We start from the raw sequence: 23,746 nt of genomic DNA, 5'->3' as shown, positions 1-23,746 counted from the left end.
GTGTGTGTCCACATGTGTGTGTTTGACTGCGTGTGGGTTCCCCAGGCGGCGCAGCGTGAGTTGGAGCGCCAGAGGAAGGAGGAGTGGGAGAGGAGGAGGAGAGGAGAGCTGCTGAGCCAGAAGAGTCAGGAGCAGGAGGACATCGGCAGACTAAAAACCAGGAAGAGGAACCTGGAGATGGAGCTGGAGGCTGTGGTGAGGCTACACTAGGGCTGTTAAGGTGACCGTATTACCGCCACACCGGCAGTCACGAGTCATGACCGCAGTCAAGTTCCACGTGACCGTTTAGTCACGGTGATTAGGCTTCTCCAAGCTCTGATGCTGCTGATGGTCATTAGTAGCCTACCAAACTTGCTAACTACCTGGTACTCACCACTCTGTTGTCCCTCTAATCACTCTGACATCAATGCAAATGTAATCGAAAATCCAATCAAACACTTCATGAGAGCCCATGAGCTAATGTTGCGTAACATTTCTATAGGCTATGCAATTGCGTGAGAAAAGTTTTGATGGCCTCTTAAAAAGAGGATCCCATCAGCTTTCTATAGGCTAGGCCTACTATATTTATATCTCAACTTTCCTAATATTAAGCACATTGCTTCGCTTTACAACAGGAGTATAGCCTACCTGGCTGGCATGAAAATGAACCACTGGAAAAGCTTCCTCCATTCGCTATTTAAATGCTTAGACGACATGTATTTTCCCCCCCCTGTTCCGAGATAGATAATGGTCCATTGTAGTCAACTAATTTCACACTTTGAAAATTATTTAAAATATGTGAGGACAAGATTAATCAAGAACAGTCTGATGGGTGACAATATCACTTGTGAATGATGCCCAGCTTGTGTGCAGTAATGCAAGAAACAGCGCATGCCTTTTTCAAGTCATAGTCCCACACCTCATGTAGCTTAGCCCATAGACCTATATGTTTCGATAAGGTTTGTATCACAACTAAAGTGGCCAAATAACTTCTTAAAATGAAGCACATTAATCTGCTTTACAACCGGTATAGAGCCTAACTGGCATACATAGGTGGCGCGTGAGTTTCAAGTTTAGGGAAGATCACTTTCACCATAAAAATGCACCTTTATAATAAAACATTTCATGCTAATCGCATTTGCGGTCACTTTTGAGAATGGTGTTTTCCCGCTAATTGATTGCGTTTTGGAACATTCATGCCTACTGCTATAAGCATGAATGTGAAGAAATAGCCTAATAGTTTAACATTTTAGGCTAACCGTTCTGATCTGTTGCGTCAGTCTCATTGCTTTCGAAAGGTTGTTTTTTTTCGGTGTGAGTGGTTGTATTAATTTGGGATCTATCACATCCCACAACTGTCCCAGACTATGTTTGGAATATTTATTTCTTGCACAGAAGGACAACTTGATTAATAGAACAGGTCAAATTTTGTACTATAGGGGATAGTAGATTGACATAGGCTAGTGCTTTTGCTGTTCGTTAGGCCAACTCATCTTGTTGGCTGATGAAAAGTAAATGTGGATAGTTCTAGCATCTTCAATATGTACCTCGGAATTCAATAAGAAGGTAGTGCGCAACTGCGTCCCCAATGTGTCTGTCTTCACTTGTAGCCTACTTTGGAGCTGAGATAGATGCCTGTGAGAAGAACCCGATCACGTGACCGGCATTGGCCAATAAGTATTTAGATATCTGAGAGAGCCATGTGAGTGAGAGGTGCTTCGGAACACGCAGCCTGTGATCCGAAGAATTTCATTATTACATTCAGCCCAATATTGGCCGCAAAAGGCATGGATTTTCTTTAAGAGCATTACGGCCATACTAGGGGGATCCCGCCGGGAAATTCAAGGCATTATCAAGTGCTTGTCAAAATGTGAATGAGAGACTGATGAAGCTTGTGCAAAAAACAAAGCAGAGCTCATGCTTTTCAAGCAACTTTTTTCAAATCATTATTAGTCTCATCATGCAGCCTTAGAATTTATAAAAAATCTAAACATATAGCCCAACTTTTGTAAATAAAGTTGCATAAATAACTCTTAATTAAGCATATAGGAGGACCTGTTTCTTTTGTTAACCGCTCAACACAGAATAAATAGCCCCATGTGCACACTCCCTCAGAAATCATTTGGCGAAACCATCCTTTCAATTTTATTCAGCTATCTTCAATTGTATTCTTCATACTATGAAATAATCTAAAATAATACCACGGAATTCTTAGCTAATCTTGTCTGCTAAATTAACTAGTGTTGCCCATTTGGCATAGCCAGATCAGGACCTAACATAAGGACAACTCAGAGTATGCGATTCTGTTCTTCTGAGATGGACGACATTTTCTTCATATCATGTTTCTTTAGTCCTGTCTAAAAGAAATCATGGATTTATTCTGATGGTGTAGGCTATATTAAATTGATTTTAGACTCTTTTTAAAAAAAATTTAAATGTAATGTTCCAAAGGTCTGCATCAGTGGCTTGTAGGCTATGTGTGGAAGCCAGGAGATGCAATATGTGTTTGTCAATTAACGGTCAATTACCGTGAGACCGGCAGTTATTGGCTTGACAATCAACAACTGACAATTTCATGACCTCCACAGCCCTAGGCTACACACACACACACACACACACACACACACACACACACACACGGCTATAGTCAGTCAGTCACACTCACTCTCTTTCACTCTCGCTTTCATTTTCACTCACTTAAATTCAAATGAGCTTCATTGGCATACACAATCATTCTGTTTCTCCTTTGGTGTCATAGTTCCTAATCCACCAGAATCCCAACGGTAGTTGACCACATCTCTCTCCCAGGGTAACAAACACAGGCAGATCTCTGAGCGGCTGCATGATGCTCAGAGCAAGAGGACAGTGCAGCGGAGCGAGCTGGAGCGGACCAACCAGAGACGAGACACAAGCAGACTGGACATCAACTCCCTGCAGAGACAACTAGAGGTGCCTGTCTCAGTATTAACTGGATTCTCAGTTACTGTTCGCCTCATTCCTTCCTTCGTGTTTCTGGTGTGTTGTTGTCTCCCCCCCACTCCTGATGATGTGTTTGTTCCTGTGCTTAAGGAGTACCAGAGGAAGCTGTCCCAGCTGACTCCAGAACAGCAGAGGCTCAGTGACAAACTGAGGAACATGGCCCTCAACAACCTGCCAGGTATAGGCTGGGATTAGGTTAGGCTGAGCCTGTGGCTAATGTAGGCTTTTAGGCTGGGGTGGAGTGCTAGACTAGTGTTTATGGATTGTTTATACAGTAGGACTGGGTTATATGGCTAGACTAGACAATTCTTCCCATTCAGTCAAACATGACAATCTCACGTGACTGAATAGGAACCTATGTTGGAAAACCATAGTGAATTGTACTAACCATTTTCCTCCTGTCATTCCCTGGGTTGTTACTCTTCTTCCCCAGTCTCTACCATGTCCATGCTGAAGCGCAGCGCCAGTGAGAAGGACGGAGTGTGTCGCAAACTGAAGCAGCAGCTGGATGCTCTGGAGAACGAGACGGCCGCTAAACTGGCCGACATGGACCACTACCAGAACGACATACAGGTACGGACATTATACATTTTAGGTCAGCTGGATGTCTAACACCCACGTTCTCAGTGAATATTAACACTCACTTTGAGACAGGGCTGGAATGATTCAGTATTTGTTTTGGCTAATATGATTGATAACCAGTCTGCTCTGCTGCTTCTCTCTGTGTCTAAACTACCACTACAACACTGGCCTTTTTCTCCTCCTTTTCTTCCTCTCTTTCCCTCCCTCCTTCCATCCTTTCCTGTCCCCCTTCCCTCTATCTCCTTCTCAACTCTCTCTCTGCCCCCTACATATTCTCTCCTCCCTCTCTCCTGGCCTGTCTTGCTGCAGTATGGGGATCCTGATGACTGTCTGCTTCATGGTCTCCTCTCTCTGGTCAACTGCCTTAGTAACCTCTTCTACCTCCTAAAGGTGCTCTCTCACTCTTTCTTTTCTTCTCTCTCTCTCTCTGTATTTGTGTCTAGACTCTAAACCACTATCCCCTGAGTTCTCCAACTCCTCTCACCCCTGTGCTTGCTGTGCCACCTTGTGGGTTTGTAGTTTGTGCTTCATGTCAAATCCTATGCCGTTACCTCTCCCTCGTCACAGGCCATTGTCAGTCAAAGATCACGTTGTGCCTTTGTTATTCTGAATACGTCCCACCCCGTTAGTATGTGAAATGTGCCCTCTTATTGATGTTGCGCGTATGGTAATATCAGGATCTGAGAGAGAGCCAGCGGAAGCAGCAGTCGGCTCTGGATAAACTACGGAGCATCAAAGAGGACAAACGGAGAGAACTGGAGAGACAGAGGGCGCAGGAGGAGGAGAGGAAGAGGAGGGAGGAGGAGGAGGCCCAAAGGTGACCTGGTTACGTTATAGCCTTATTCTATAATTTATTAAATAAGAAATTGTCCTCATCAATCTACAGACAATACCCCATGATGACAAAGCAAAAACAGGTTTTTAGACATTTTTGCAGATAAAAGTATTCAGAGCTTTTGCTATGAGACTCAATTTGTTTCCATTGATCATTCTTGAGATGTTTCTACAACTTGATGATTTGCAAAGGCACACGCCTGTCTATATAATGTCCCACAGTTGACAGTGCATCCAGAACAAAAACCAAGCCATGAGTTTGAAGGGATTGTCTGTAGAGCTCAGAGACAGAATTGTGTCGAGGCACAGATCTGGGGAAGGGTACCAAAAAATGTCTGCAGCATTGAAGGTCCCCAAAAACACAGTGGCCTCCATTGTTCTTAAATGGAAGAAGTTTGGAACCACCAAGACTCTTCCTAGAGCTGGACGCCCGGCCAAACTGAGCAATCGTGGGAGTAGGGCCTTGGTCAGGGAGGTGACCAAGGGCCTTGGTCAGGGAGGTGGTCACTCTGAGAGAGCTCCAGAGTTCCTCTGTGGAGATGGTTGTCCTTCTGGAAGTTTTTCCCATCTCTGCAGCAGTCCACCAGTAGGCCTTTATGGTAGAGTGGCCAGATGGAAGCCACTCTTCAGTAAAAGGCACATGACAGCCCACTTGAAGTTTGTCAAAAAGCACCTAAAGACTCTCAGACCATGAGAAACAAGATTCTCTGGTCTGATTAACCAAGATTGAACTCTTTGGCCTTAATACCAAGCATCACTTCTGGAGGAAACCTGGCACCATCCCTACGGTGAAGCATGGTGGCAGCATCATGCTGTGGGGATGTTTTTTAGCGGCTGGGACTGTGAGACTAGTCAGGATCGAGGGAAAGGTGAACGGAGCAAGGTACAGAGAGATCCTTGATGAAAACTTACTCCAGAGCGCTCAGGACCTCAGACTGGGGCAAAGGTTCACCTTCCAAGAGGACAACGATCCTAAGCACACAGCCAAGACAATGAGTGGCCCAGCCAGAGCCCGGACTTGAACCCGATTTGAACGTCTCTGGAGAGACCCGAAAATAGCTGTGCAGTGATGCTCCCCATCCAACTCTGCAGATCCTCTTAAGCTCTGTCAGGAAGAATGGGAGAAACTCCCGAAAATACAGATGTGCCAAGCTTGTAGCGTCATACCCAAGAAGACTCGAGGCTGTACTGAGTAAAGGGTCTGAATACTTATGTAAATGTGAGATTTCAATTAAATTTAAAATATATTTGCAATCTGTTTTTGCTTTGCCATTATGGGGTATTGTTTGAAGATCAATGAGGGGGAAAAACGATTTGATACATTACATTACAGCGTTATTCAAAAATGTAACAAAATGTGGAAAAAGTCTTTCCAAATGCACTGTATACACACTCAAGCATGATTTGTTTTGACGTAGACCTCTCCCTCCCTGTCTACCCAGGCGCATTAAGCTGGAGAAGGAGCATCAGTGGCAGAAGAAGCTGCAGAGAGAGGAGGAGGAGAGACAGATGAGGTTGCAGGAAGAGAGGGAGGCCAAACTGAGAGTGGAGGAGGAGAAGGAGATGCAGGCCCGCCTCTTAGCTGCTAAAGAGCAGGCAGAACGAGAACGCAGAGCGGAGGAGAGGAGAGAGCAAGAGAGGAGGATTCAGGAGGAGAGGAGAAGACTGGAGGAAGAGGAGAGGAATATGAGGGAGGAGGAGAGAAGGAAACAGGAGGAGGAGAGGAAGAGAAAGGATGAGGAGAGGAGAGAGGAAGAGAGGAGGCGGCAGGAGGAGAGGAGGAAGCAAGAAGAGGAGGATTGGCGCAGAAGAGAGGAAGAGAGGAAGAGGTTAGAGGAGGAGATGGAGAGAGAGAAGGAGGAAGAGGAGAAGAGGCGGCAGCGGGCTGCGGACGCAGCAATCCGAGACGCAGAGGAGAGGAAGAGAGTGGAGGAGGAGAGGAAGAGAGTGGAGGAGGAGAGGAGAAGGCAGGAAGAGGTGGACAGGAAGAGGCGCGAGGAGGACAGGAAGAGAGTGGAGGAGGAGAGGAAGGAGGAAGAGAGGAGGCGGCAGCGGCAGGAGGAGGAGGAGAGGAAGCTGAAGGAAGAAGCGAAGAGGAAGCTAGAGGAGGAGGAGAAGAGGAGAAGACGGGAGGAGGCGTTGCAGCAACCGAGTGCAGGGAAGACTAACATCCATGACAAACTGTCAGCCCTTCTCAGAGGACTAGAGGAGAGGAAAGGTAAGGAGGAACAACTAGACATTCAGCTGTTTCATTCCCCTGCATTCTTTTCATTCAGTCATTCATTACCTTTATTAAACCTATATTACGATATCGAAAACAAAAAGGCGCATGGTTGCTCTGGTCAAAAGTAGCTCGCTATATAGGTGTAATGAAAGATTAATATATTTTAAAATGTAAACTGGGGTGCTGTTATGTGAATGGCTGTTCCAGGTGGTCTGCAGCCCCAGGCCATGGAGCACAGGAAGTCTGCGGCGCTCACTTCCTTCCGGGCGCTCTATCCCTTCACCGCTCGCAACCAGGACGAACTCAGCTTCGAGGCCGATGAGCTCATCGAGGTTAGAACCATAGAGATGACTAATTCTAAATGTAATTCTACACTCTGACATCATTTCTGAGTACAGGTTTGTGCTTCTTTGTTGTCTGACCTTTGTGTGCCCATTCACGTGTGTCTAGGTGGATGAGAGTACGGAGCGGGAGCAGGGTTGGCTGTATGGCTGTCGGCAGGGGAAGATGGGCTGGTTCCCAGAGAGCTACGTGGAGAGACAGGCCAAACCGGAGACACCTGCTGCTGCTGCTTTTAATGCAACTCCAGCTGCCACTACCACTGCTGTTTATGCTACTGTTGCTAAACAGGCCCCCAGACCACAACTATCCACCCCCAAACACACAGGGTAGGAAGGCTACCACTCACTCACACACACACACACACACACACACACACACACACACACACACACACACACACACACACACACACACACACACACACACACACAATTGCTACCCATAGGTCCTTTGCCTAGGACTGTGTTACCTTTCCTCAACCCTGATGAGACATTTTATATGGTGATTCATGTAAATACTGTACTACTGACAGAAAAGTTCATTACATTTGACCCTTGATGTCTTCTAGGAAACCCGGGGGAGACGCTACCATGCCAACGGGACAGAACTCCGCCTTCACACCTACACACGCCCCTCACCACGCCCCCTTGGATCCGATACAGGTATAGGAGAGGGGTGGAACGAGCCAGTTGGAAGCAAGGGATGAGTTGGTGGCCAATATCGTGATTGGTGATGGATGGCTCCACCTTCTCTAGAGCACGGCACACTGGCACACCTGTTTCAATTAGTCAAAGGCTTTATGATTTGTTGACTATTTGAATCAGGTGTGCCAGCTTAGGGTTAAAACTAAAATGTTAAACGTCTGGGGGTTGGGGGGGGCAAGGAAAGGAAAGGGTTGGGTAACCCTGGTCTGGACTCTAGAGAGGGTCCGTCTTAAATCTGTTAACAATGAAGGGATAGGGGCAAGGGGTTCTTATTGCACCAGGTATTCCACAGTACTGTGCTGCCATAGCCGTCCTCACCGTCGCCTGTACACAATACAACCAGGACGCTGGAGTGGAGGAGCAGGAAGTGTTGGGTGATATTTACACCGTAACACCCCACACAGATCACGTTGCTACATAGTTAGCTAGAGGACTCATCTTTGTATCTGTCCCACATGCACAGCCATTGAGGCCATCTCCGTTTTGAAATGGTCCTGAACCATATCTTGTGTGTCATTCATGTGTTGTGGCCACTAAAGGGCAGGGATATAGCGTAAAGACAAGCAAGGCAACCAAATTTGAAGACAATGCTCTGATCATTGGCTGATCGCTCCCAACCAATAGGAATCCCCACCCAGTTAATTACTTTAAAATGGTGAAGCCCTCACTGGCAATATCCCTGCAAAAAAAACCGTTTATATCCGTGATGAGTCCTCTAACTCAGTGTTTACAAACTCAAGTAATCCCCACAGTACACATTTGTATTGTTTCCCCAGACAAACATACCTGATTCAACTTGTCAACTAATCATCAAGGAGGTGTGTTTGTCCCGGGCTACAATGAAAATCTGCTCTGTTACAGCCGATTTGGACATATTTGTGTAAAAGAGACACAGAGCTCCGTGTATGTGTGTGTAAATATATGATGGGGGTACTTGAGGACCAGAGTTGGGGAAACACTGCTCTGACTTAACGCTGTGTCGCTACCAGACTAGACAGATTATTCCTTATGCCTACTCTGATATACACACAGATTCAGACCGCACTGGTTAAAAGGAAGGGACTGGTGTAAGGAATATGACACAAACTCCCTCCAGCCTGCTTACACCAGTCAAGAACCAGTCTAGAACTAGTCTCGAATTTTAAATGAATTAATAGTGAAAAAGAAGAGCTAAGGTCCTGTAGGTTTTCGCTCAAACCCTCATCTAGCGCACCTGATTCTAATAATTAGCTGGTTGATAAGCTGAATCGGGTTCGTTTCGCCTGGGGTTGGATTGAAAACCTGTAGGAGGGTAGCTCTCCAGGAACAGGGTTGGAGAGCCCTGAACTACAATCTCCCAATTTGACTTTGACCCCTGTCCTTTGGCCCTCTCTCCCCCTCAATCTCTTCCTCGCTATCTTTAACTCCCTCCATCTCTTCTTCTTTCCTTGTCTAGGTGGTGGGTAGCCTGCAGGCCCAGGCTCTGTGTTCGTGGACAGCTAAGACGGAGAGCCATCTAAACTTCAGTAAGGATGATGTGATCTGGGTGCTGGAGCAGCAGGACAGCTGGTGGCTGGGGGAGCTCAACGGGGTGCAAGGCTGGTTCCCCAAAACATATGTCACACTCCTGGGAGACAATGAAGACACCACCAAGTAAATACACACCACACACATTTTTGGCAAACAGGCCCTTTTGTTATCAGTGAAGGAATTCAGTCGTGTGTGTTTTTGTGTAGAATTCAGTCACGTGTGCCTGAAGATATGTGTGCATGTGTTTACTTATGTTATAATCGTTTTAATAATGTATATTTGTCTTGTTCCAGCTCAATAAATTCCCCTCCTGATGGATCTGAAGCCACAGATGCTGCTCAACAGGAAGGTAGTTTGATGTTTGTGTCTCTGAGAGCTCAAGTTTTGTGTCATCCAATCAGAATGTCTCTGAGGTTATGTTTCGTGTCGGACAATCAGAGTACGTGGCGCTGTACACCTATGAGAGCCCAGAGCCTGGCGACCTGACGTTTAGGGAGGGTGACGTCATCCTGGTGACCCAGAGAGAGGGAGAGTGGTGGAGCGGAGGCATCGGAGACAGCACCGGGGTGTTCCCTTCTAACTACGTCAAACCCAAAGAGACAGACGTAAGACGCACGCAAACACACGCACGGTGTACTGCGACTTGTACCTGGCTTGCACTTAACACCTAAGTACTGTAACTTGTTCTTTCAGACATCCAGCAACTCTGGAAAGTCAGGTCAGCCTGGGAAGAAACCAGGTAAGGACATCACACTACATTATTCCCATGCTGGGAAAGTATAGCATGGCTGCTCCTTTTTCCTTTCAACGTTCCTCTAAATCTGATGGAACTCTGCGTGTGCAGAGATAGCCCAGGTGAGCACAACATACACGGCCACGGGGACAGAGCAGCTCAGCCTGGCGCCAGGACAGCTTATCCTCATCCTCAGCAAGAACCCCACCGGCTGGTGGCTCGGAGAACTGCAGGTTGGCCGACTGGTTGTTTTAGACTAGAATGAAATCAGGGAATATGATTTTGATCGATACAATTTGCTTAAATTGTTCATTGATTGATCTCTAAGGCGCGGGGAAAGAAGCGTCAGAAGGGTTGGTTTCCTGCCTCGCACGTCAAAATGCTGGGATCCAACAGCGGAAAGTCCACGCCAGCACCTCTACCAGGTAAAAAAACACACCTATCTCAGGAAACACACGTCTTCAGTAGGTAATGGGTGAAGAAGAGCGGCTGTCCTTTATTTGGAACGTCTATGCCCTCTCACACCTTGCTCTCCTCTCTCCCCCTCTCCTCCAGTGTGTCAGGTCATTGCCATGTACGACTATAAGGCAGCCAACGAGGACGAGATGAGCTTCTCCAAGGGTCAACTGATCAGTGTGTTCGACAAGAACGACCCCGATTGGTGGAAAGGGGAGGTCAACGGGGTCACCGGTCTGTTCCCAACCAATTACGTCAAGATGACCACTGCCGACACCGACCCCAGCCAGCAATGTGAGTACATCACCTTTTTGATGTGCTTTTCCAAAGTCGTCATTTCTCAAATTATAGTTTCTCAATTTAAATGTTCACATGACAAGGTGGGCAGATAGATGCCTACCAGTACACATGACATAATATGTAAGATGTTAGTAGAGCCAGTTAGCATGGTGAGTCAGACTAGTCTAAAGTTTAACCCCCCCCCCCCCAGGGTGGGTGCACGTTTTGGTTTTTGCCCTAGAACTACACAGCTGATTCAAATAATCAAAGCTTGATAACGAGTTGGTTATTTGAATCAGCTGTGTAGTGCCAGGGCAAAAACCAAAACGTGCACCAACTTTGGGAAACCCCGGGTAAGAGTTTAGCAACGGTATTATTTCTACTCTTGGGCGAAATCTTTCCCTGTTGATTCCTTTCTACCATTTCTTCTAATTTTCACCTGTTCATCAATCCATCCATCCATACTTCTCACTCACGTTTTCCTTTCACTTCTCTCCCTCTTTCCCTCCCTTCCTCTTTTCTCTCCCCTCTTCATCTCTTTCTTTCTGTAGGGTGGTAGTGTCTCCTCCTCCTCCTCTCCGTCTGAGACCCACTATCACGCTCTCATGAGCTGGACTGTTGGAGGCCCCGCCCCTTTACTAACCTCTGACCCCTGTCTGGTCACACTGACCTCTAACCTCTGACCTTCTGCCTGTGTCTGTTTTGGAGTAGGTTGACGTTATCCTTAAACACGAATCTAGGGTCAGACTAGCCAACCCATAATGCTAACTTTTTAAAGGGATAGTGCAAAATACTGGAAATTAAGCCGTTTTTTTACTTACCCAGAGTCAGATGAACTTGTGGATACCATTTTTATGTCTGCATGCAGTTTGAAGGTGCAATCATCCATGACTTAATCTGTTTTTGGGTAAGTAGAAAAATGCTGTAATTGCCATAATCTTGCTCTGTCACTTTAACCACGAGGGGAATGAAATAACATCTGTGCCAGTGGTTAGGGTTTAACTTCTACCTACTCTTCCACTGATACAGGGTCTGATAGGCTGTCATCCCTTAGTGCAGCGTTGCCCAAACTCTGTCCTGGTGACCCACGGGGTGCACGTTTTGGTTTTTGTCCTAGTACTACACAGCCAACTCAGACAACCAAAGTTTGGTGATGAGATGATCATTTGAATCGGTGCTAGGGCAAAATCCCTAATGACCACTTCTTAGGGTCCCCAGGAGTTTGGGCAACACTGCCCTAAAGATCAGAGTTAGCATTAACGTTAGGCAACCTGATTCTAGATCTGTGGTTCGGGGAAGCTACCTGGAGCATCTGTCCCTTTCCTTCCTGCTTTTTCAAGTCAACTCCCACCAACTGGCTTTTTTTAACCTGGGACTGAACCAAGAGCTGAGATTTGACCCGTCTGTCTGTATCCCTGCTGTCGTTAATGCATCCAATGACTTTTCTGACCTGATGTAGGACCCCTGGCTGAATCTAAAGAAAAACGTATGCACGTTGAAGCAAACATGCACACTCCTAAACGGTTTTCTATATTAGGACAATGTTTTGGCGTTTGGTGACCCTGAAGTGCAATGACACTAATGTTGATCTAGTGGGTCTCTCTCTGTGGCTGTTCCCCTTCACCTGCCCCCTCCTTTCCTCCCATTTTCTCTTAGAAGGAGCAACATAATTATATTAGCCCCATTTTCTTTTCTTTATCATTAAGGAAGTTCAGCTCGCAAAGAACCCACCATCTTGCTCTGATTCCTTACTTATTCAATAATGATGAATCGTTTGCTTTGGCCACACTGTGTTTGTTATGGGATCCGTGACAATCAAAAGGAGTCCTCTCGGATTCAACTGGAACGATTCATCGTTGATTGAATTCTAATAATTCATTTGCTCGGGCCACTGTGTGTGTGTGTTTCGAAGCCGTACCTGATTGTGATGATTCATAGCTCTTTGAATCAACTCTTTGAGCTTTGCAGTGTCGAGCAGAACAAACAACTAGTTACAATCGCACCTTAATTCTCTGGCGTTGACTATATTATTATGATTACTGATGATGTTTCTCTGCTGTGCCTATTCCGTTTTAGTGCATGATCAAGCTAGAGTGAAGTAGCTAGCTGCTGTAACACTGAAAAGGAAACGAATCTATGCAAACTAATGTATGTTGTTGGGCAACCAAGCACTGTCCAGGGGTTGGATTGCTCTTTCTCTACATCCTACTACAGCTTCTCCTACTCTCTTCTGCTAAGGGGCTTGTTCCACATCACACAGTGAGACGATTTTTGAAAATGTGCCTCTCTTTGTTTCTGAGTCTCGCCCAACCGGTAGTGTGTAGCCGGCTGCGTAGAGTCCAGTTGGACACCCAATGACAAAGGAATGAGGGCGCCACCTGCCGCCCGGTTGGGCTAATCTGAATCCATGGTGAAATTAAAGGCTGCTTTTGAAATGTGTGTCGTCATCCCTTGGTGTGAATGTTAGGACGGCGCTAACGGTATGACCGTTTGTCTGTGGAAGAGATCAGCGTGTGTTTACAGTCAACACGACACCATTGCTATCTGAAATAAACACACACATATTCAGAACTGGAACACAGTATCTAGATATTCTGATCTCTGGTTACCGTTTATTTACCCAGTGTCTTCCCAAGGCAGGGTGAAAGTTATCTTGATCATCTGGAAGTACACACAGTCCTTCTCCTATTTTGGTACAAACAGATTTAGCTGCGTGTCTTGCTATGGGCTTAGTGTCTGTGGATGAGAGGGCAGGAGGGATAGAGAGGACAAGGTGAGGGAGAGAGGAGAACACCGGTTAGAGGGTTGGCGAAAGCGTCTCATAGTCTACCTGGGTAGAGAGAGACAGCAGAGAGAGCATGAGTTTACACAGTGAAGACAAGCTGCAGTTTCTAAGGCTCTGGGATAAGACAGAAGAGAGGGAAGAGGGGAGGGATACTGAGAAAGAAAAGGAGACCACCTGTATGGGACTCCACGGCTGTCAGAATGGGCACTCTGCACAAGGTAAGAGTGCCCTTGCTTTGGGTGAATGTGTGTGGTTGGTTCTGAGACGGACTATCGATTGATAGGTTTAGGGGTGTGTCTGTGTGTGTGTGTGTGTGTGTGTGTGTGTGTGTGTTTTCAGAGTGTATACAAATGTGAATGTGCGTTTCTGTTCTGAGTATATACAGACGTAGGATCCTAATTTGACCAGTATTGTCTCAGCAAAATAATCCTGCAGCTACAGGAAAATTCTCAGCAACAAAAAGTGATCAAATTAAGATCCTGCATCTGTATGATTCCCTCCTCTCACTTGCTCTCTCCTCCTCTCCTCTCCTCTCTCAGGGTGTGCTGACCTGAACAGTTTAGACTCTATGAGTCCCCAGGAGAGGAAGAGACAGGGCTACATCCACGAGCTCCTCCAGACAGAGGAGAGATATGTAGAGGACCTACAGATAGTCCTGGAGGTAACACACAGACGCTAGAATCGGCGCGCACACACACACACACACACACAGCAAGCACACTTATGTACTGTACTCCGTGTGTGTGTTCAGGTGTTCCATAAGCCCATGTCTGAGTCGGGCCGTCTGACAGAGGCAGAGATGGCCATGATCTTTGTCAACTGGAAGGAGCTCATCGCCTGCAACACCAAACTGCTAAAGTACGTATTGACGTGGAGTAGGTTTAGGTGTGTGTTCACGACTGTGATCATATGTATGGGTGTCTCGGGCCAGATGGTAAGAACATGTGGTGTTTGTGTGTGTTTAAATGTGTGTGTGCTCGTAGGGCTCTGCGTGTGCGTAAGAAGACGGGGGGTGAGAACATGCCCGTCCAGGTGATCGGGGACATCTTGGCGTCCGAGCTGGCTCACCTCCAGCCTTACATCCGGTTCTGCTCCTGTCAACTCAACGGAGCTGCTCTGCTACAGAGTAGGACTGACAACCAACAGGACTTTAAAGACTTCCTCAAGGTGAGAGGGGAAGCTAGTGAGAAGAGAGGGAGACTGGGAGGGAGGGAGCATGAAAGAACATGCAGTGAGTGAAGGAAGACGAGAGGGGAAATGAATGACAAGACAACACATTTAAGTTGGAAGATGGGGCGGGAGGTAGAATACAACAGGAGAACGTGGGGTGAGTGGAGGAGGAGAACATGAACATTTGTGACACATACCAACCGGAGAGTGCTGATTATACATGGAAGGTTGTGTGTTCATATTAAATATTGTTTTTCCTCCATCAGAAAATCGCCACAGACTACCGCTGTAAAGGCATGCCCTTATCCAGCTTCCTGCTGAAGCCCATGCAGAGGATCACACGCTACCCTCTACACATCAAAAACGTAAGTGTGTGCATGCGTGTTTGTCTGCGTGTATAGTACCTGTGTGTGTGTGTGTGTGTGTGTGTGTGTACTTTTAACCAGTGTGTATTTTCCATCTGCATTGTTTGTTCTTTGGAAAGCACTTCGTGACAACCTGCTGATGTAAAACGATTGGTCGGCGTGTGTGTGTGTGTGTATTTAACCCTGTCAATTGGTTGTCTCAGATCCTGGAGAGTACCCAGGAGGACCATGCAGACCGCAGGCCTTTGAGAGAGGCTCTGGAGCGGGCTGAGGAGCTCTGTTCTCAGGTCAACGAGGGAGTCAGGGAGAAGGAGAATTCCGACAGGCTGGAGTGGATACAGTCACACGTACAGTGTGAGGGAGTCACAGAGGTAGACACGCACACCGTATACCCACATACACAGTATCTCTCACACATGTCTGTAACCCTCCCTCTCTCTCCCGTGCAGAACTTGGTGTTTAACTCTCTGACTAACTGCCTGGGGCCTCGTAAGCTGCTCCACAGTGGGAAGGTGTATAAGATTAAGAGCAATAAGGAGCTGTGGGCTTTCCTCTTTAACGACTTCCTGTTGCTCACCCACGCTGCCAAACAGTTCAGCTCCTCAGGACCAGACAAGCTCTTCAGCACCAAGAACAACACACAGCTCAAGATGTATAAACCGGTGAGAAACAAACGGCACGGACATGTTCGCACACGCAGGCATTTGTTCCAAATAGCTCATTTTGACAAGGTATCGAAAGGACACTTCCTATTTGAGAAGTGTTTACTCATCGCAGCCCGTTCAAATTGAGAACATCCCTGTATCCAGTTATTTTGTTTCTCAATGGTTATGACACGGTTATGACAGCCTTATGAAGTGTCTTATGTTTCCTCCTGTAGCCGGTGTTCCTCAACGAGGTTCTAGTGAAGTTGCCAGACCCCTCCAGTGAAGAGCCCTTCTTCCACATCTCCCACATCGACCGAGTCTACAGCCTCAAAACCGAGAACATCAACGAGAGGTACGCACAGGCACAAACACAAATGCAGGTACACATGCACACACACTAATATACAGGGACTCCACTCGCATTCCATTACCCTTGCTCGTATGTGTGTGTGTGTGTACTTTTCGTTCTGCAGGACGGCCTGGGTGCAGAAGATTAAAGCTGCCTCGGAGGACTTCTTAGAGACCGATAAGAAAAAGAGAGAGAAGGCATACCAAGGTCAGTTTTTCTCTCTCACACTCACTCCAATAGTTAAAGCACGAGTCCTAGTAGTGGTGTGACTATTCTCGTGTGTGTGTGCGCAGCTCGTTCCCTGAAGGCCAGTGGAATCGGCCGGCTGTTAGTCACCATCCTGGAGGCCACTGAACTCAAGTCCTGCAAATCCAACGGTGAGTTTTATGAACATCATACATACAGTAGCAAGAAAATGTATGTGAACCATTTGGAAATACCTGGATTTCTGCATAAATTGGTCATAAAATTTGATCTGATCTTCTTCTAGGTCACAACACAATAGACAGTCTGCTTAAACTAATAACACACAAACAATTATTTGTTTTCATGTCTTTATTGAACACACCGTGTAAACATTCACAGTGCAGTGTGGAAAAAATGTGAACCCTTGGATTTAATAAATGTTTTACTCTCCTTTGGCAGCAATAACCTCAACCAAACATTTTCTGTAGTTGCGGATCAGACCTGCACAACGGTCAGGAGGAATTTGGACCATTCCTCTTCACAAAACTGTTTCAGTTCATCAATATTCTTGGGATGTCTAGTGTGAACTGCTTTCTTGAGGTCATGCCACAGCATCTCAATCGGGTTGAGGTCAGGACTCTAACTGGGCCATTCCAGAAGGCACATTTTCTTCTGTTGAAGCCATTCTGTTGTTGATTTACTTCTGTGTTTTGGTTTGTTGTCCTGTTGCATCAACCAACTTCTGTTGAGCTTCAATTGGCGAACAGATAGCCTAACATTCTCCTGCAAAATGTCTTGATAAACTTGAGAATTCATTTTTCCGTCAATGATAGCAAGCTGTCCAGGCCCTGAGGCAGCAAAGCAGCCCAAACCATGATGCTCCCTCCACCATACTTTACAGTTGGGATGAGGTTTTGATGTTGGTGTGCTGTGCCTTTTTTTCTCCACACATAGTGTTGTGTGTTCTTTCCAATCAACTCAACTGTAGTTTCATCTGTCCACAGAATATTTTGCCAGTAGCACTGTGGAACATCCAGGTGCTCTTTTACAAACTTCAGATGTGCAGCAATGTGTTTTTTGGACAGCAGGGGCTTCTTCCATGTTGTCCTCCCATGAACACCATTCTTGTTTAGTGTTTTACATATCGCACACTGGTCAACAGAGATGTTAGGATGTTCCAGAGATTTCTGTAAGTCTTTAGCTGACACTCTAGGATTCTTCTTAACCTCATTGAGCATTCTGCGCTGTGCTCTTGTAGTCATCTTTGCAGGACGGCCACTCCTAGGGAGTAGAAACCGTGCGGAACTTTCTCCATTTATAGACAGTGTCTTACCGCGGACTGATGAACATCAACGCTTTTAGAGATACTTTTGTAACCCTTTCCAGCTTTAACAATTCTTAATCTTAGGTCTTCTGAGATCTCTTTTTGTTCGAGGCATGGTTCACATCAGGCAATGCTACTTGTGAATAGCAAACTCAAATTTTGTTTGGCTTTTTTATAGGGCAAGGCAGCTCTAACCAACATCTCCATTCTCATCTCATTGATTGGACTCCAGGTTAGCTGACTCCTGACTCCAATTAGCTTTTGGAGGAGTCATTAGCCTAGGGGTTTACATATTTTTCCCAACCTACACTGTGAATGTTTTTAAATGATGGATTCAATATCAACAAGAAAAATACAATCATTTGTGTGTTATTAGTTTAAGCACACTGAGTTTGTCTATTGTTGTGACACAGATGAAGATCAGATCTAATTTGATGACCAATTTATGCAGAAATCCAGGTAATTCCAAAGGGTTCACATACTTTTTCTTGCCACTGTAGTTTACCTACACAGCAGACAGGTACTAGTACCACTTATTACAATGAGGAAGCTTCACTTAAGCAATAAGGCCTGAGGGGGTGTGGTATATGGCCATATACCACAAGCCCCCGAGGTGACTTATTGCTATTATAAACTGGTTACCAGTGTAATTAGAGCAGTATAAATAAATGTTATGTCATACCCGTGGTATACGGTCTGATATACCACGGCTGTCAGCCAATCAGCATTCAGGGCTCGAACCACCCAGTTTATAAATGTAAACATAACACATGTACAGACTGTATTCGTGTCTTGAGCACTGGTATGTATTAAAACCTTTCCCTCCTCTTCCTCTCTCCTTGTCATCCCTCTCCTCCTCTTCCTCCCCCAGGTAAGAGTAACCCTTACTGCGAGGTAACCATGGGGGCTCAGATCTACACCTCTAGGACCCTCAGTGACACGGTCAACCCCAAGTGGAACTTCAACTGTCAGTTCAACATCAGAGATTTGTACCAGGACGTCCTTTGTGTCACGATCTTCGAGAGGGACCAGTTCTCCCCTGACGGTCAGCACGCACACACAAATCCAGACGTTGTGGCCGCGCCTGGCCAGGCAGACTAAATTCAGACGCGTGCCAGGTCTCAAATAGTTGTTGAACGTATCAGCTCACCACGTCAAATGATAGAGCAAACGGATGCCCGACTGTGAAGTTGGTGTGGTACACTTTATGTATTGCAGCGTCTGCGACGTAGTTGGCCTGGAACGCGAACTCTATGTATGGGTCGGACTGCTAACTAGTGTCTCCTCTCTGCCTTTTCCCAGACTTCCTGGGTCGTACGGAGGTTCCCGTGGCGACCATAAAGAAGGAGTTGGAGAACAAGGGTCCAGCAACGCGCCGTCTGCTCCTCCACGAGGTCCCCACTGGAGAGGTGTGGGTCCGCCTCGACCTGCAGCTCTTTCAAAACAGAGCATCCAAATAAGGACCTCTGGGCCAACACTGCAACTCGTCCAAACGAAGGACGCCAAAATAAGGACATCCTGGTCTGCCGCCACACTGGAGGGCCTTGGTAGAAATTGTATGTAACTGCTGGTCCAGGGTCTGATACTGTTTATCTTCCTATGGTTAAGTTTGGGTTGCCGCATCCTAGATCTGTGGTTAAGCCAGGGCTAACTTTTACCTGGAGCTGCCATGGGTAACACTAACCACATGATGAGCTAATGGGAACCCTCCCCTCCCTCATCTGAGGTCAGAAGTTCAGTCCTAAGCACTGATCTGAAGACAGTTTTTAGCATTTGAGGTTTGACTGGAGGTAGGCAGGGTTGGGTTAGTGTAAAGCTGATCCTAGATCTGTGTTTAGGAGCAGCTTCTAGCAGTAGTGGTTCTACTTGAACCAGCACAACACTTATGGCCTATGCACTCCTCTGCTACTGACTCTCACTCTGCCAAGTGTGCTTGTTGTAAACTCAACCCAGGCCAATGTTTGTTGAAGCTGTATTTATTTCATTACAGATAGTCTTTAACTCCACAGTAAATATTTGTTAAAGCTAAGATTTTGTTTGGGAAAGTAATGCGAGGTAAAATGGAGAGCGGTTAGAAAAGTGCGGTCCTTCTTGCCACGATAGTTTACCACTGGACACGAGACTTAATCTCAGGATTGAAGTCTTCTTCCTTTTACTGTCAGTCTATATTACTGTATCAAAACCTGCCTCTTTTATTTTTATCTCGATCTGTTTATTTTTCTCTCTTATTAGTGTAGTAACATTAAAGATACATGTGCAGAGGATCTTTAAGATACTGTGGCGACACTAAGATCTGAGTTTTGAAACGACCTTTTATTCTTGTTATACTTCACAACATTACTTCTGCCATGTGCTCCCTCTCCAATATATGGGTGTTTCAATGGAATAGTTTATTTTGTCTCTGATCTATTATAAATGTTGTGGAGGTCTTGTTCTTTAATTGTGGTTTAGTTGCCTCAAATCCTAAAAGGGAAAAGTCTCTTTTTGTTTCTTCCACTCCTGGGCCCATATTCACAGAGGTTCAGATTAGGAGTGCAGACATAGGATCAGTTTTTCCTTTTAGATCATAATGAATAAGATGATATGGATAGAGGGGACCTGATCCTAGATTAGCATTAGCCTGGTCCCAGATCTGTTTGTGCTTTTGCCTACTCTATTGTTATTGTCAAGCCAAACATGCGCTGCATGATCATTCGGTAAGGAGTAGGCAAGAGAGCACAAACAGACCGGCACCCTGGCTAGATCAGCACTCCTACTCTGAGATACTCAGTGAATATGGGCCCAGATGCCTCCAGTGGCTCTATAACCATTAGTGGTGTGGCTGCAGATGACTGGTGAGCCGGAGCATCTCTTATTGATTTTAATTTATGCAACTATTAACTATCCAGAGAATTTGATCATCAAAGCATTGTATTCAGTGTCTGAAAAAGTCTTTCGGTAGCCTTTCATATTTTACAAAGGATTTCCGAGAATAATCTTTGAAGGATAACAGCACATTTGAACTACATTATGTAAGTCTTAAGTTTGTATGACAGGAAGTGATTAGCTGGACAGCCAAGTAAAGTACTGATCTATCAGTCTCTCGCTGCCTTTTCTCCTAATTTTATACTGAACAAAAATGTAAACAAGCAATTTCAGTGATTTTACTGAGTTACAGTTCATATATGGAAATCAGTCAATTGAAATCAATTCTTTAGGCCCTAATCAATGGATTTCACATATCTGGACAGGGGCACAGCCGTGTGTGGGCCTGGGAGGAAATAGGCCCACCCACTGGGGAGCCAGGCCCAGCCAATCAAAATGAGGTTTCCCCCACTAAAGGGCTTTATTACAGACAGAAATACTCCTCAGTTTCATCAGCTGTCTGGGTGACTGGTCTCAGACGATGCCGCAGGTGAAGAAGCCGGATATGGAGGTGCTGGGCTGGCGTGGTTACACGTGGACTGAGGCCGGTTGGACATACTGCCAAATTCTCTAAAACTAAGTTGGAGGCGGTTTATGGTAGAGAAATTAACATGAAATTCTCTGACAACAGCTCTGGTGGACATTCCTGCAGTCTGCATGTGTGACAAAACTGCACATTTTAGAGTGACCTTTTGTTGTCCCCAGCACAAGGTTCACCCATGTAATGATCATGCTGTTTAATTAGCTTCTTGATATGCCACACCTGTCAGGTGGATGGATTATCTTGGCAAAGGAGAAATGCTCACTAACAGGGATGTAAACAAATGTGTGCACCACATTTGAGAGAAATAAGCTTTTTGTTCAAATGGAACATTTCTGGGATCTTTTATTTCAGCTCATGAAACATGGGACCAACACTTTACCTGTTGTGTTTATATTTTTGTTCAGTATAATTTGAGCTGCACAAGTCTTCTATTGGGTTTTATTAATTTGAGGTTTAACTTTAAATCATGTTTTTTTTTGTGTGTCAATGATTCTGTGTAATGATTACAGTGCTAACAGTGTGGATCCTACATTGCTACCTAACATGCAGTGTGTTCACAATGGGCACAGCATGGCACTCACTGAATCATGGCTCTTTTAATGATAATAAAAGGTATTGAAAACAAACTGTCCAAGATATCTAAGCTGAGATTGCCACTATAGTCATTGGTTTGTATAGACCTCACCAGCTTGTAGTCATAAAAACTGATTTACCTCCGGTTCGTTCAGCTATTCCTACGGGCAAAGTGAATTAGGAAAGAATAGGATTTTGAAATAAATGCAGGAAAAAAGGGCTCTATTCAATCAGATCCGCTTTAGCCAACATCCTCATAGCGGTTGTTTTGATGGGTGTCTGAGGTGGAACTGCTTTAGCTCTGTCAAATCCACACGTGGCCCCTGCCATTATACCTAAAGCGGACATTGCCATTGGCTGCACGGAGTCGCATTAACAGAAATCCCATGCAGCCTTGTTTACAAGTTTGAACAACGGGATGTGAGATGTAATCTTCACCTCAATTAGGATGAGAGAAATCCTCATTTTGTTGAATGATTTTTGAGGGCAATTATTTCCATATAGCCTACACTTTCCTGTTCTGAACTTGTAATGCTAGTGGGGTAGGTGTGGCTTCCTGACAAGGATTGCAAGAACAGCTGCTCACCGATTTGATGCATCCAATGCAATTTCCGCCGCCGCCAAAACATCAGCCATGCATGCGGGTGTCTGTGGTCGCAGTTAAAGCTTGATCAGAATCTAGGCCAAGGTTAACAGGCTTATGAGATCTTACACATTTTGTTCTGAGATAATATCAGTTACCATGACCTTGATGAATTATAAAGCCTTTGTGCGCCTTGTTTATTTAATGACATAAATCCTTAAAAATTCACAAGAAGTGAGGTTAGTTGATGATGATTTCCTCATAGAACAAAATGTACAATATCTCCTAAGGCTGTGTTTACCACAGACCTTATTTTTGGCGTTTTATCCAAAAACAAATTTCCTCATAGGCTTTGTTCAACGAAACATGGCGGAGTTAGTGCCTGCACAAAGATATCAGCACTATAATTGCTCTCGATTGTCTACGCTGTGTTGGTTGCCATGGCAACATAAAGCATTGTCTTTCACACCTGAATGTGTATGTTGTATTACACTACCAGTCAAAAGCTTGGACACACCTACTCAATCAAGGGTTTTTATTTTGACTCTTTTCTACATTGTAGAATAATAGTGAAGACATCAAACTATGATAACACAAATGGAATCATGTAACTAAAAAAGTGTTAACAAATCAAAATAGATTCTTCAAAGTAGCCATCCTGTTCCTTGATGACAGCTTTGGACACTCTTGGCATTCTCTCAACCAGCTTCACCTGGAATGCTTTTCCAACAGTCTTGAAGGAGTTCCCACATATGCTGAGCACTTGTTGGCTGCTTTTCCTTCACTCTGCGGTCCAACTGGGTTGAGGTTGAGTGATTGTGGAGGACAGGTCATCTGATGCAGCACTCCATCACTCTCCTTCTTGGTCAAATAGCCCTTACACAGCCTGAAGGTGTGTTGGGTCAATGTCCTGTTGAAAAACTAATGATAGTCCCACTATATGCAAACTATATGGGATGGCGTGTTGCTACAGAATGCTGTGGTAGCCATGCTGGTTAAGTGTGCCTTGAATTCTAAATAAATCACTGACATTGTCACCAGCAAAGTACCATCACACCACCTCTTCCATGCTTCATGGTGGGGAAATACACATGCACAGATCATCCGTTTACCTACTCTGCGTCTCACAAAGACACGGCGGTTGGAACCAAAAATCTCAAATTTGGACTCATCAGACCAAAGGACAGATTTCCACCGGTCTAATGTCCATTGCTCGTATTTCTTGGCACAAGCAAGTCTTCTTCTTCTTATTGGTGTCCTTTTAGTAGTGGTTTCTTTGCAGCAATTCGACCATGAAGGCCTGATTCACACAGTCTCCTCTGAACAGTTAATGTTGAGATGTGTCTGTTACTTGAAATCTGTGAAGCATTTATTTGGGCTGCAATTTCTGAGGCTGGAAACTCTAATGAACTTATCCTCTGCAGCAGAGGTAACTCTGGGTCTTCCTTTCCTGTGGCGGTCCTCATGAGAGCCAATTTCATCATAGCGCTTGATGGTTTTTGTAACTGCACTGGAAGAAACTTTAAAAGTTCTTGAAATTTTCCGGATTGTCTGACCTTCATGTCTTAAAATAATGATGGACTGTCATTTCTTTTTGCTTATTAGTGTGGTTCTTTCCATATTATGGACTTGGGTCTTTTACCAAATAGGGCTATCTAATGTGTACCCCTACCTTGTACACAACAGATTGGCTCA

General features: G+C 45.4%; 1 protein-coding gene across 1 annotated transcript in view; it reads left to right on the top strand.

The window, feature by feature from the left end:
* The window catches only part of LOC115172211 (intersectin-2), a 36,261-nt gene extending 15,734 nt beyond the window's left edge, over positions 1-20,527 (top strand). Inside the window, exons 13-40 of the mRNA XM_029729405.1 lie at positions 46-195; positions 2,788-2,928; positions 3,049-3,136; positions 3,392-3,531; positions 3,850-3,930; positions 4,218-4,357; positions 5,817-6,592; positions 6,806-6,930; positions 7,049-7,266; positions 7,509-7,602; positions 9,080-9,276; positions 9,447-9,502; positions 9,592-9,758; positions 9,847-9,892; positions 9,998-10,119; positions 10,215-10,311; positions 10,442-10,636; positions 13,946-14,067; positions 14,158-14,264; positions 14,390-14,573; positions 14,843-14,941; positions 15,145-15,312; positions 15,391-15,603; positions 15,822-15,940; positions 16,062-16,144; positions 16,231-16,314; positions 18,319-18,492; positions 18,750-20,527. Of these exons, the coding sequence (XP_029585265.1) occupies positions 46-195; positions 2,788-2,928; positions 3,049-3,136; positions 3,392-3,531; positions 3,850-3,930; positions 4,218-4,357; positions 5,817-6,592; positions 6,806-6,930; positions 7,049-7,266; positions 7,509-7,602; positions 9,080-9,276; positions 9,447-9,502; positions 9,592-9,758; positions 9,847-9,892; positions 9,998-10,119; positions 10,215-10,311; positions 10,442-10,636; positions 13,946-14,067; positions 14,158-14,264; positions 14,390-14,573; positions 14,843-14,941; positions 15,145-15,312; positions 15,391-15,603; positions 15,822-15,940; positions 16,062-16,144; positions 16,231-16,314; positions 18,319-18,492; positions 18,750-18,907 (4,344 nt within the window). The 3' untranslated portion in view covers positions 18,908-20,527. The remainder of the gene's footprint in view (positions 1-45; positions 196-2,787; positions 2,929-3,048; positions 3,137-3,391; positions 3,532-3,849; positions 3,931-4,217; positions 4,358-5,816; positions 6,593-6,805; positions 6,931-7,048; positions 7,267-7,508; positions 7,603-9,079; positions 9,277-9,446; positions 9,503-9,591; positions 9,759-9,846; positions 9,893-9,997; positions 10,120-10,214; positions 10,312-10,441; positions 10,637-13,945; positions 14,068-14,157; positions 14,265-14,389; positions 14,574-14,842; positions 14,942-15,144; positions 15,313-15,390; positions 15,604-15,821; positions 15,941-16,061; positions 16,145-16,230; positions 16,315-18,318; positions 18,493-18,749) is intronic.
* Positions 20,528-23,746: the final 3,219 nt, after the last annotated feature.

The sequence above is a fragment of the Salmo trutta genome, chromosome 33 (assembly GCF_901001165.1).
Source record: "Salmo trutta chromosome 33, fSalTru1.1, whole genome shotgun sequence".
NCBI classification, from domain to species: domain Eukaryota; kingdom Metazoa; phylum Chordata; class Actinopteri; order Salmoniformes; family Salmonidae; genus Salmo; species Salmo trutta.
Note: the sequence above shows the minus strand (reverse complement) of the source record. Positions and strands in the feature narration are given on the sequence as shown.